We start from the raw sequence: 13,179 nt of genomic DNA, 5'->3' as shown, positions 1-13,179 counted from the left end.
CGCATGAAACACATTTAAAACAGAACCACATTCCTCCATGATATCTGTGGACTATTTACCACCTGGGCTTCTTCCAAAATAAGGCATGCCACGGTACATTCCCAATAAAAAAAACATGCTTAACGTAGCTTGTATCGAATTAAGAAGCATCGCAAATTTCAAATCCATGCGCCTCCAACTGGGATTTATTTCTCGTAGTGGTTAGGTCGGCTCAGCGCTGATTAGCTACACTGCTGCCCAGCTAATAGATTCCATAATTTGAGTTGTTAAGGGATAACGCTAAGTCAACATCAATGAATCAAATGCTGTCAAAGAGATGCGACATCTCTATCTGATCACCACGAGAAGCTGCTGTGAAGTTGTTCCAGTGCATCTGTTCTGTTGCTGCTTGTTTCTAAGGCAAAGTAATCGCATCTCTGGTTTTTGTTGGTCATTAACAAGTGTTCTTGTTTGATCAGCGCTAATAAAAAGCAAGAAGCACAGGCTTTAGCTGGTCAGTTTAAATGTCTCAGGAATAGATGGAAGATTTAGGAAGGGATGAGTTCATGTGGGAAGATCTGGAAGTTGTGGAGCTCTCCGAGTGCCCCCCGACCCCCACCGCCCCTCCTTCGCCTCATCTGACTTTACTGATCTAAACCTCATGAAGAATAGCTTCCTCATTACAGAGAGAAAACAGAGAGGAGTGGGGAGCAAAAAGAGGCAGATGACTTACACAGACAGAGGTCGAATTGAGGGTGGGGCAAAACAGTGTGAGGGCAGTGACAACACGGTGACCTCGGTGACCCAGGAAGGTAGGGTTAGAGAGAGGAAGCCAAGGCTCCCGTGGGTGTGGTGGTTACTTAAAGTCCCTGGGGACCTCTGATCCGACTCCTTGGGAAGCCTCCCAAGGCTTCAGCCTGGCTCATGGAGAGAGTCACTGAGAGGAAAGCTGCCCATCAGTGACAGATGGGGAGACAAATGGCTTGTGAAATTCCATGAGCAGTGAAACACAGTGAGGAAAAGGCTGCCAGCTATAGAGTGTGATGCCAACACGACAGTATAGGTCAGACTTGGGCCATAGCAATTTGCCTTCAGATAACTGGGAACCTCTGATTAATTTTCTGATTGAAATGTATCCTTAACCCAGAGATTTGCACAAACAGCCCTATCACTTGCTTTTCAAGGATAAAATTCCTCTCAGCTTATAACGGATCCAGTTTCTCTTAATGGGACTCATGTAACCAAATCACCTCCTGTCCAACTCACCTATTCTCTTTCTCACTTGACTTAACAAGTCACTGGTTAGTTCTCAAACTTGAGGACCTCTGCATTGCTGAAAGAAATTGCAGTGATGGAATGAAATGGTTTAAAATCCAAGAAAAGCACAGGGTTTGCTTTGTTACTCCACTTCATCATCCGAACTAAAGAAATGGAGCTGACTTCAGCCTGGTCGATCTGGAACTCATTACAGGCCAGGAATCCTCAGCATGTGACTTTTAAAGGCACTAACTGCTAAGACCTCATCTCCCACTGAGATGGGACACACTGGCATTTATGCCTCTGCAATGTCAGACCTTCTTAATATAATGAACACACAAACACATGCACAAACAGTAAAACAAGCCCACAAAATATCCCTAAGCGATACAGTGTTCTTGGTGCATAATAATATATCATATCCAGCTGTGTAACACAACTAACTGTACATTTACGGACTTGAGACACAGCCAGACTGTAACAGTAGCAATGCATTCTGGATCTATATGACTGTATCGAGTGAGTGCGATGCAGATATACTGACAGTGATGTGCAGGCAGGCAGCAAAGACTTAGCAGTCCTGTCTGCAACAGCACCCCATTAAACTGTGGTCATTCTGGCATCTTCTACCAATATCATAAAAAATGAAGTAGCAAGCCTTGCTCTTAGTCAACAGCATGTTTAGCAATAAACTGACCAATGGTAGTAATGCATGCCTAGAAACAAACTGGGCTTTCATGACATCATTATCACGTACTCAACAGGACACACGGGAGAGTCCTATTAAGCTACACGACCTCTCTCCTCACTGCGAGCCGATGGCTGACTCAGTCGCTATAAAATAAAGAGAGACACATCATTCTTCAGGAGCTCCACATCATTCCTGTCAAACGCATGAGAAAGCACACACCTAGACGAGTAAGCAGGGAATGTAGCTTAGAGATAAAGCCCAAGTCTTTACCCTGAGAACAATAGCACTCTTGGAGGAATTCAAAGTATTTCTCGTATTAAAACTCACCCAAAGACTTCTGGGAGAGAGTATATGACTTCATTTTTTACTTAACTTTTCCCTCTTTCTTTCTTTCTTTCTTTCTTTGCCATTGTGTGACCCTGGCCTACGATATGCTGCCCCCCAAAAGGAGCCACAAAAATGAGCAAATTGGGTATTCACTCTGTTTTCTCCCTCAACTTCAAAGGAGGGAGCAGGGGAAAACATCTGGGAGCCAAAAGAGATCATGCCGTGGACTTAGAAAGAATTGGAATCTGGCATGCCTGGGGAGACAGTGCGTGGGAGGCAAGAGAATAGATCGACATCTATTATCAAGGCGGGAGACAGAGAGAGAGAGAGATGATGTCTGCTTCTGATCAACGTCTGGTCAGATATTAAAGAGGGTACAGTCAATCTAACAGTAAAACTAGCAAATCTGCGGGGTATGACCATAATATGATTGAGATACGCGGGAAATAACTGAATCTCCCATGTGGCACTGTACGCTGTGGGAGTGCCAAAACCAGTGCATGGACCACATCGTGCTCTCCGAGTAGTAAAAAGAGCTGTCAGAGCCCCCATCTACAGTGGACAGTGTCACCACCAAGCCTTCCTGCCAACATACAACCACCCTGTTGCTGTTTCACTTACCTACCGCATCTCTGGTTGGGAACCAGTTGCTCATTTCCTCATTCATTCAAGGCCACATTGGCTTGCTTTGCCCGCAGGGTGGGTGGCACGCCTGCCAGGCTCTCATCTTCATGCTAAATGTGTTTTCATTTGCTTCCCGGTTTTGGTTTTATGGAAGTGAAAACAGCTTCATTTTAACAACTGGGAGCATGGGCGAGTCACGCAGCCGCTTTCAAAGGTTTTTAGAAATCTAACAAAGGCCGCTATGTTCTAGTCATCACCGCTCATTAGCATTGTTTAGGCCTGTAAAACATGCTCTGATAAAACTCCACCAACCATAAACAATGGCTGCTAAGGCATTAATTTTTAGACACCTTAATATGAAGCAATCAGAGTGGGAAAACTCTACCTTTTGAGTTGATGTGTGGCACAGAGCAAGATTACCAAAGGACAAACATCAACAGCAAAACAGAATTAAACCAGATTAGTTTAATTCTGTATGAAAAAAGTGACATAACTCTGGTGGATTAGTCAGAACAGCTTACCTGGTTTGGTCGGACACTTTTGGCACTTGTTTAGGCCCCAAGAGGTGCCAATACTTCCACAGCAATCATCCTGTTTGGTTAGCCCTGGAAGAGGCTTGCCGCACTACAACAAGACACATCTGTGTTAAATCTATGAAACAAGTTTGGAGAATGAGTGTTACATGTTTGGGTAGGCACGCTTGTTTGTGTGCAAGCGCGTATGCGCGCTGGCAAGGGTGCAAATGTTTTTGTGTCAGGGTGTGCGTGTGTACCTTTCTGCAAGGACAGAGAGAACCAGACACATCGGAGACTGTTTAGTTAGAGGTGGACATAAACACACCGAGTCCTAAGAACAGCTAAGAAACTCCTGGTGTGCTGCATTAAGGGCTCTTGGTTAAATGTCCTATCAAACCCTACTTGTCGGATTTTGTCTGATAGAAATTAAACTTAAGAGATGATATTTTTTCCTCCAGATTGAATCTATTATGGTTAAATAATATGGAAATTTGCAGGGTGAATCTGCTCTTTTGCTGAAGTTTAGTTCTTCTTTGACATAGTGACTAAGTGGTTTAATTTAAATTGCCTTACTTAACCAGAGAGGAAATAATGGAAACAGCACTTGAGCACAAACAAACTCAAGAACTAATTCTGGCAAAAACAACTCGTTGTGTTGTTGCAACTGAAATACTAATAAGACCCAACAATAGCCAAGCTAACAGATGCTGTATGAGGTCTGAGATTAGCCGAGCTCACGCACTGCCACTTAAAGTCCTTTCCTTTTCCCAAGTGCTTTAGGATACATTAAAGCAAAGCACAGTAAATCTACAAAATGTGCCACACTCTGAGCACACAGGCGATGAAAATCTCACCGTTTGGGCCACATGGGGAGGTTTCAAGCCTCACCTTCACCTCTTCTGAATGCATCCTAACTCATAACATGCTTTTGTTGAGGAAGCGGTGGAACATGAGATGGCCAGTGTGGCCAAGCCTCATAAATCCCGGACTTTACACATAAATCATTTTCACAAACTTCCTGTTTGAAGCAACAGCTAGCAGAGAAGGTTAAGGGATGTGACTATATAATGGCAGCTGTGGCTAAAACACTGCGTTCCAGTCGTTTCAACACCTAGACCACAATACTTTATGTGTATTGATATAAGTTGAGAGCAGTGTACACGGTACCTGTCCATCGACCGTCTCCTGAAAGCATCTTCCAACATTTCCATTCTGACGGATGTGGGTTGTGGCGTGGCCGTGGCCATTCCCGTTAGCGTGTGGGTGTCTGCTGCTGTGCTCGCTGGCGTGTTCGTGTCCGTTTCCAGGCTGGGAGCGCTGCTGGACAGAGTGAGCCCCCTCTGTGGTGGCTGGTCTTTGCCCAGGTTGGACTCGAGCTACTTGGTGGATCTGGACATCAGCTTCTGGAGGATGCTGAATGTGGACGTTGACCAAGGATGGGTGGAGAGACACTGGAGAAGAAGAGATCCAAAGCTTACACAGCATAGTAGATAGTTTACAGTGTCAAAATTTGAACCGTTTAAGGGGAAGCATCCTCTGCCAAGGGATAAAATCTGTATATATATACTGCAGTGCATGAGATCTCAGCTAAAGTCTTACACAAACACTTGCTTCATCATCAAGTCATGAGATTTGGTGCATATTGGTAGTTCCTGGCAGTGAAGAGGCCCTTAAGATGCTACAAAACAACAACAACACAGAGCGTTTCGGATTCTCTGGTTTAAATCAAATCGTTTTAAAGACTGAAAACAGTTTTGCTGAAGAGTTGAGAAGATGTTGCAATGTGAGGCTCTGTTGTCCTTCTGACACGGGGTAAGCATCCATCTTCAGGGAGTGCCAGGTTTTTTCCCAGAATCCCGACCCACTCTCATGAATCATAACCTCACACACAGACAGCAGAATCCAAGGAGAAAATGCAAAACTTAGTCCAGGACAAGAATGGCTCCATTTCATATATAAAGCATACAGGCAGGACAAACAATGTCTTTCCTGTACCATGATAACACACTGACTGGATTTGTCATTAAATGCAATTATTAAGTAATTAATTTTTCAGAAGAGGATGAAATGTGTCTGAGTGTAATTTAAATGAATTTAGACTGACCTTCTGCTTCTACTTAACTGTTCCCTAAAATGAGAAACTAAGAAAGGAGGACACGATAGCTTACACCAGGAGATGAGAGTGAATTTATCTCTTTTATTCACAACAATTCGTATTGCTGCCGTGCTCTGTTTCTAATATCTTCTGTCTGGTGAACGCGGCATTGTGTGAACAATAAGATGACTTGTACTGAGTCATCTATGAGCTGTTCTGCTTAAAATAGAAAGTGACCTCTGCTGTTGGCAAGGAAAGCAATAACACTACACTATAAACAATGTTAAAAATGAAGCTATGCTTTTTTCTTCCTTTTTTTTTTATTAAGGCAACTTCTGTTGCAAAATTCAAGTCAGGTGATTATTTTATGTTGAATGAAACGGATTAATCGCAGGCATTCATGAGATCGTTTGCTTCTGGAAGAAAGGAACAGCCAGGAAACCCACAATTGTTGTTTATTAACTGTGTTTTGCTTCTTTTTTCGACACTTCTCTGTTGGAGTGTAAGCTTTACTAGAAGAATGGAAACCTTGCAGTTGAGGCACGAGTACAGCCAGAGTCATCAAGAAATGAACATGTTAGCTAACTGACAGTCAATCTGAGGTCTCTTAAATATGCACAATATCCTAAATGAAAAGTGATGGCCAATGTCACACACACAGTGTCAAGCTAACAGCACTCGTAATGTGAAGACATGCTAATAAAGTTAGAGTGAGTGGGGAGGCGTGCCGGAGCGTGATTACCTGGCTGATTGGACAGTGGGAGAGTGTACATGGAATGGGATGGAGATTTTGGTTTCTGGTGGTTCCTGTGGCTTTGAGGGGTGGGTCGGGCAGGAGGAGGGACTGGCAGGTGACAAAACCGTCCTGTTGAGTTTGACGGACACCAGCACATGTCCCTGCCAATGCACCGGCCTCCATTAAGACAGGGGATCTGACAGAAGACTGCAAAGATGAAGGACAAGAAACGGAGAAAAAAAGGGGTTATGAATGAGAGGAATCTTTAGAATACACAACATACCACATTTAATTGCACAGCATCATCTAACCTTACACACAAGGATCTGGTAATAAGAAACAGAAGGCGTAGTCCTAATAGGAAGGGCATGTGCTAGGGCTTCCTGTGGACAGCCTTTGTTTGCAAACGGTTAGCAACATGCTGTTCTCTGCTTTGGCACTACCAGACACCTCATTCCACATGACGTTTATAAAATCTCAACTTTGTCCTCGCGACAGAGCCATGCCCCTCACGCTGTGCCTCCTTCAATGGCATGTTTTGCCTCTCATCAGTAATTACATGCTCCTGTGCAGGATGATGAGTGATGATGTATGATTCATGCTGTAATAATTTGCAGAAAATAATAACAACATACCATATGGGACACGTGTTTGGATGACAAAAGGCGAAAAAGTTCCCCTAAATATCAAATATTGTCCAGAAATTGATAGGAGTGCAACTGGCTCATAGCCATCCAAGTAAATCCAAGTCCAAAATGTGTTCTGTCTACAATTTGATTTATATTTTGTAATTTGCCGTGGAAAGAAAAACAGAACAGACCAGCAGTGGCCAGATGGTGTTTGACAGTAGTGCTTTAACAGCCCTTTCATTGCCTTATCTTTTGGCATAAGGGATGGGTGCCAGCCCAGCGCCCTACATACCTGGGCCTGTTCCCATCTACAGTTTCACCCTGACCTGACCTCTCCTAACTGAAAACATCAAAGACAATCAAATGAGGAAAAAAAATCTATCCAACTATGACGAATATAGAACTATTCTGGAGCATGAAGGATGAGAAAGTGAAGCAATGCACTTCTACAAAAACAAGAGACTGTTTTGCAAGATACAGATTCAAATGGCCTGCATGCTATGAGATTAAAGAGAATGCCAGACATGGAAACAAACAGGGAACTTCATCCTCTGTGTCTCACTGAGGCTAACAGGGTGCAAACAGGGAACAGGGAGATGCTGGCGGGTTCTGATGGCATGTAGGGAATGAGCTCCCTGTCACATAACATTAACAAGAGTGAGACCACAGGACGAAAAGAGGGAGGAATAGAACAAGAATAGAATCGTGTATCAGATGGGACAGTAACAGGATTAGCAGGAGAATGCTAACAGAATAGATTAAAAACAGAATAAAAAGAAACAGAAATAAAACGAAGGAGAAACAATGCAGGGACAGAGACGGGCAGAAAGACTAAATATGTCCAGACACAGAGAAAGACCTCCTGTGATTCGACATGCGGGCTAAATTATCAACTCTTATTGCATTGGAGTCACACTGGGTTAAATATGTACACTTGGGTTTTAAGGGGTATTTATTATTTTCTTCTTTTTTTTTTTTTTTGGGTTGTATGGAAGCCCCAAACGCAATTTCATTGTTCTTGACAATGACAATAAATAAATAAATACTAAATACTAACTCAAGGAGGGCTATTAAAACCTCTCAGTGTTGGATGCATGTCTGCACTGGTCTGTGTCAGGCCAGTCCCACCCTGGTATGGGGCAGGAACTATTCTTAGACAACATCCTACTGTCGACTTTCCGCAGCAGGTTCCATGTCTGCCTATCTTTCTGTCCATTTAACAACCTCTAACGAGCGAGACGCACATGCGCACACACTTCTCACCCAATAAACAGACTTCTACCAATCTAATATCAGCTTTAAGTAAGTGTTGTACACAGGCTGTGCATCGAGAGGCACTGCTGCAATTATCCAGCCGTTTTTACTGCGCTGTTTTTACTGCGCTGTTTTTACTGCGCCGTTTAAGCAACGTAACAACAGCATGAGATAACTGTTTGCTGTCCACTTGACATTCCTGGACGAACACGCAGGCCCGAGCAATAACAGGATGCGAGCCTAAATGGAAAGCAATCTCTTTTTAATGTGCTCTTTAACACATGCTTTTACATAACGAAGACAGGGGATTTTTGTTTTTTGTTTGAGAATAAAAGTGGGACATAAAAACTAACCACTGAGGAAAAAGTGGAAATGCCGGGAATGTAATCTCGTGAAGGGTCTCTGCCAGGATGCTGAAGTGTTTAGAATATCTACACCGTGTTCCAAAACCCTGCTAATGTGCACATAAATCTGCAACATCGACCTGTTTATATATTCATAAGCCTGCGATGTCCTCCCTAAATAAGCTAGTGCATTTCGGTGAGGGTTGTTTGCATGTTTGTATCGTTGTTTGAGTTTATATTTATGAGAGTTGTAACTGGAGCGGATCTATATATGTGTGTGTGTGGTATGCGCGCCCTTCATCTCTAATCCATAATTAGTCTGAGGTCTAAGCTGGACCATTAAACCTGATGAGAAAACTCAGAAACACGCAGGGGGTACGACCCTCGTCTTGGCACTAGCCGCCCCCTGCTATCCCATGGACACTCCTGTGTGAATTTGGAGCAAAGCCCTCTGGATAAATGACAGGTTTAATGTAATCCCTGTAAAACCCTGTTCATGCTGCTACTCTTTCTCTCTTTTCAGCCTATCCCTCTCCTTTTTCATCCATTCCTGCCCTCCCAGAGAGCATGTTAAACGGTTAACGGCGAGGCCAACTGCGAGGTGTAAACCGCAAAAGGGATGGGGCTAAGTGTTGGGGAGCGTGGGACCACTAGGTCCACGTGTCTGTGTACAAGGGGAGATTAGGCCCCTTTTACAGAGCTTGCTTTTAATCTGCTCTCCCCTGTCCGTCTTTTTCTTTGACAGTGAAAGTTTTCAGCATAGCTCTCATGCTTAATCTACACCACTCTGCCTCCTGTCTAAGATTGGTATTCAGAACAGACAGCATGCCCATTTTATCTAGCTCACCCAATAAAAAAAATAATGAGATACCAAACACAGACTGTGTGTGAGAATCGAAAGGGAGAACGAGAGACACTCAGGGACAACACAGAGCAGTATCACAGAGATAAGCAGGCAGACAGGCATTGCTGATAGTCAGAGGGCCGGGGTCGACACTCACAGAGTCGGAAGCCCTGGTTCTTCGGCTGTTGATGGGGCGAGGTCTCGCTGTAGACCTCGGTCATGTCTCCCTTCTCGCAGCTATTATAGCAACGCCCTCCAGAGCACACCCTGCGGCACATCATAGGTGTGAAGACGATCTTGATGCGATCCAGGTTGGAGGTGAGGTTGGCCCCTGGAAAACACACACACACCTGGTTGAGAAGGGGCAGCAGCAGAGACAGGCTAGAGACGAGCTGCATCCTTCCACCTTCAGCTTCACTGTGACACACTCCCCGTCTGGGCAAAAGGGAGGTTTATAAGTGCGAGGGTGTGTGCTGACGGTTGGCCAGTGGCACGCTGCAGCTGAACGTGCGATGTGCCACAGACCAGCAAAAGAAAAAAAAAAAAAAAGGGGGGGTGAGAAGGCTATTAGGTTTTTGGGCTAGGCTCCAAGCCCTTTATCTTTGAGAGAAGGTGTTTTGGATATGTGTATGGGTGAAGGAAACAAAGAGAGTGTAGGTGAGCACTGTGTAATGGTGGGAAGCTGTTCAACAGCCGTCGCTGCGGTACGTGGCTAAAAACAGGAGGATGTGGAACGGCAGACAGCTGTGCACGTTGGATCAAAGAGAAGGGGGGGAAAAACTGGTGACGTTCACATCACATTTCCAACAGCAACCAGGGTCCAGTGTCTATCATGTCAGAGAAGTGTCTGAGTAAATTCCCAAAGGTTCTGAAGTACGTAACTGCGCAATCTCGCACATGCTCAAACTGCAATAGCTTTGATACGAAACGTCTGTGCATGTGATGAAGACCACAGAGGGTGTGAGGTGTTTGGACAGAGGGAGAAAGGAAGTGCATCCTGGGACGCTGCCAATTTTTCCTCGTGGCTAATGTTGAACAATGACACCACAGGAAGTGTATGCATGTATTGTGGTCACTCTGAATTTCGTCAGGCATTCGTAGCGATTGCATTTGTTTTGAGGTAGCTAGGGGCAGAGGATGTGAAATGATAACAGAGCCACGATTTATGATATTCACAAATATTCTAGTGGAAGACATACATGTATTCAGTCTCATTACACTTACCTGCTGGTAATAATGCATTGCTGAACTGTCCGTGCAGCTGGCTGTTGCTGGTTGGCCTGTGAGTATTGTGGGAATGTGTGTTGGTATGCCCGTTCCTGTTTCCATACCAGTTCCCGTGCTCGTTGCTGTTAGAGTAGCCATTGCCATTGGGCAGAGCGTTGGAGGTTATAGGCCCAGAGGATGATGGATAACGTTTCACAGTACGGGAGGTCCCGGTCTGCTGAGGGGAGGAGTCAGGGGGTCCCCGTCTCACTTGGGTCCTGTAAATTATCACAAGGCCATAAACACATGACCTCAGACAAAAGCTAACGTCCCACACACACATATATGCAGTCACAAAGATACACCCATGAGCATCTTATACGCGTCACCATGAGTGTAAGTGTGCTCAGTGTGTGCAACAGAAAGTAGGACTCCTAAGAGACAAACATGGCATCTAGCTCATAGATTACTTAATCATACTTAATCAATTTTATAGAATAAACATTGAAGTTTAATGGAACTGATTTTACTGAATCATTCTTTAAGCACTACAATGCTAAAATAAAATAACAGTGGGCCTAACACTGTATTCTCAGCGCCATACTGTTATTCTGGATCTCCACTAGAACAGCTATTATTTATTTGTATGCAATCCCTCAGTTTTATCACCATCAGAAACAAGTTATTTTAGCTCCCATATCTTTCAGGCCATCCTCTCAGTAAGCAAACTTACTTCTGATTGGTTGTCGGGTTCTGCAAACAGACTCATGTGCTTGTGAGCACCACATCCTCAACTTCCCGGTTTTGAGGTTCCAAAAACAAACTTTTAATCTTTTAAACAAAACTCAGTTTCTTGTTTTGTCAGCTTCTCAAATCAGTTGGACATCTATTCTCTGTAACTATTACGCTCATTACCTGCTTATTAGTGGACTTAGTCTTTCAGTCAAATGTTGTACGAGAACAAAAGTCTCTACTGTCACCCACAAAAAACGTGTCGAATAATCGTATGCAGAGATCTCTGTTTGGTCCTCTCCTGCACGAATCCAAGAGAAGAAAACAGTAACGGCAGTCTGAAGGTCGAACTTTTGGCTCACACAAGCGGACCTTCTTCTTTGAATCTTTGAACATGGTTAAAATGACCACCCACCATTGTATCAGTGTACATATGGCAGCACACTGCAGACATCTTAAAGCCATTTCACAGGAATAGATTGGCCAACAAAATATTAGGCAGCCAAAGAGAGTCTGTGTGTGGCTCGTCTTAGAAAAGTGTGTGATTAAACACATCAGATCTTTCCATCACACATTGTGTCTGCATGACTAGATTATGAACTCCTTGTTTTGTCTGACTGTGGCCAACCAGAGAGCAACATCCTGAGTGTTGCGTTGAACTGGAGGAAGTATTAAAACTGGGGTCGACGAACAAAGCTCGACCAGGGCTGCAAGGGGCCAAGTTTTTTCCCCAGTGAGCATTTCATTTGGGTCAATTACTGAGCCAGTGTTGCACGACCTGGAAGTTGAGCTCATGTGAGTGACCTGGAGGAGGCGCGTGCCTCTCAGACAGACAGGCAGACAAGCCTACCTGGGTCTAAGACTGATTTTGGAATGCCGGGATTCAGCCCTGCAAAAAAACAAAAAAACAAACAAAAAAAAAACATCTGGATCCCACTGATCTGCCCTGACAGACAGGCAGTGAAGGACAAAGGTGAGCTATGCTGGATAGATCAAATAAACACTTGTACAAAACTGTGTTTTTTTAAACCACACATCACAAATCAGCTCTGTTAACCCCCACACACACTCACAACAATAATCAAGCAAATAAACATGTGCGCACACGCACAAAAATGCATATTTGTCCACACAAAAGCAAACACAGACACACCATGTCCCAGCTGTCGTAGATATGGGCAGATTTTGGAGAAAGGATGTGACACAGGGAAACAAGAGGTGCTACTGCCAAGGTAATAACGGTGGACAGGAGGTGGCAAAAGACCATTACGCTTCCATGCTCAAATGTGATTGGGTTTTTCCATCACTAACAGTGACACCTGACCTGCAAGCATCCTGCCTCACTTCCTAGGCCTAGCCAGATGTTGCTCTGTCTACCTCTCGTATGTTCAATGGCAAAGTGGTTTCCTCCCAGTGTGAGCTCATGTTTACCCTCTCTGCCTGCAGATCAGGGAGCACACGGGGCAAGCACAACCTCACTCTGACGTCAAGGCCTCTGTGGCTTAAAGCGGAATCATTCCCCTCCCTTGTTCTGGGTGACTTGAAAGCAATTTCGAAGTTTACATGGGACATGGGCTGTACAGACAGATGGAAGTAATGTTTGGGGTATCAAGCAATGGCCATACAGTTTTAATTAAATCACTTAAGTCAGCAATAACAGAGCTGCTGAGCACATGGTACAAATTCTGAAATAAGGCAAATAAAAATGAATGGGAAAAAAAATAATAGCTGCGTAGTTCTCAGTCTTTCAGCAGCTGGTATCATCTGACACTTTTCAGTTCAACAAAGCTACTTAGCATTTATGAAATCCAAAAAGCTCTCACCAAGCACCAATCAGAACAGACAACGCTAGCATGTAATATAGGTTGGTAAAGAGGAAACACATTCACTTGCCTGGTCACTTTATTAGGTACAACCTTTCAACTGTCAAGGACAATTACTAATCA

General features: G+C 44.1%; 1 protein-coding gene across 1 annotated transcript in view; it reads right to left on the bottom strand.

Annotated features, from left to right (window-relative positions):
- LOC146612581 (latent-transforming growth factor beta-binding protein 2-like) overlaps positions 1-13,179 on the bottom strand; it is a 103,618-nt gene that overhangs the window by 53,399 nt on the left and 37,040 nt on the right. The window contains exons 4-8 of the mRNA XM_085343392.1: positions 10,520-10,779; positions 9,453-9,626; positions 6,231-6,431; positions 4,561-4,844; positions 3,400-3,502 (exon numbers count right to left, since the gene is read on the bottom strand). Of these exons, the coding sequence (XP_085199518.1) occupies positions 3,400-3,502; positions 4,561-4,844; positions 6,231-6,431; positions 9,453-9,626; positions 10,520-10,779 (1,022 nt within the window). The remainder of the gene's footprint in view (positions 1-3,399; positions 3,503-4,560; positions 4,845-6,230; positions 6,432-9,452; positions 9,627-10,519; positions 10,780-13,179) is intronic.

Source organism: Diplotaxodon limnothrissa, linkage group LG19, assembly GCF_057381915.1.
Source record: "Diplotaxodon limnothrissa isolate DT_005_m linkage group LG19, D_limnothrissa_male_GT1.1, whole genome shotgun sequence".
NCBI classification, from domain to species: Eukaryota; Metazoa; Chordata; class Actinopteri; order Cichliformes; family Cichlidae; genus Diplotaxodon; species Diplotaxodon limnothrissa.
The sequence above is the reverse complement of the archived record's forward strand: the minus strand, read 5'-3'. Positions and strand labels throughout refer to the sequence as shown.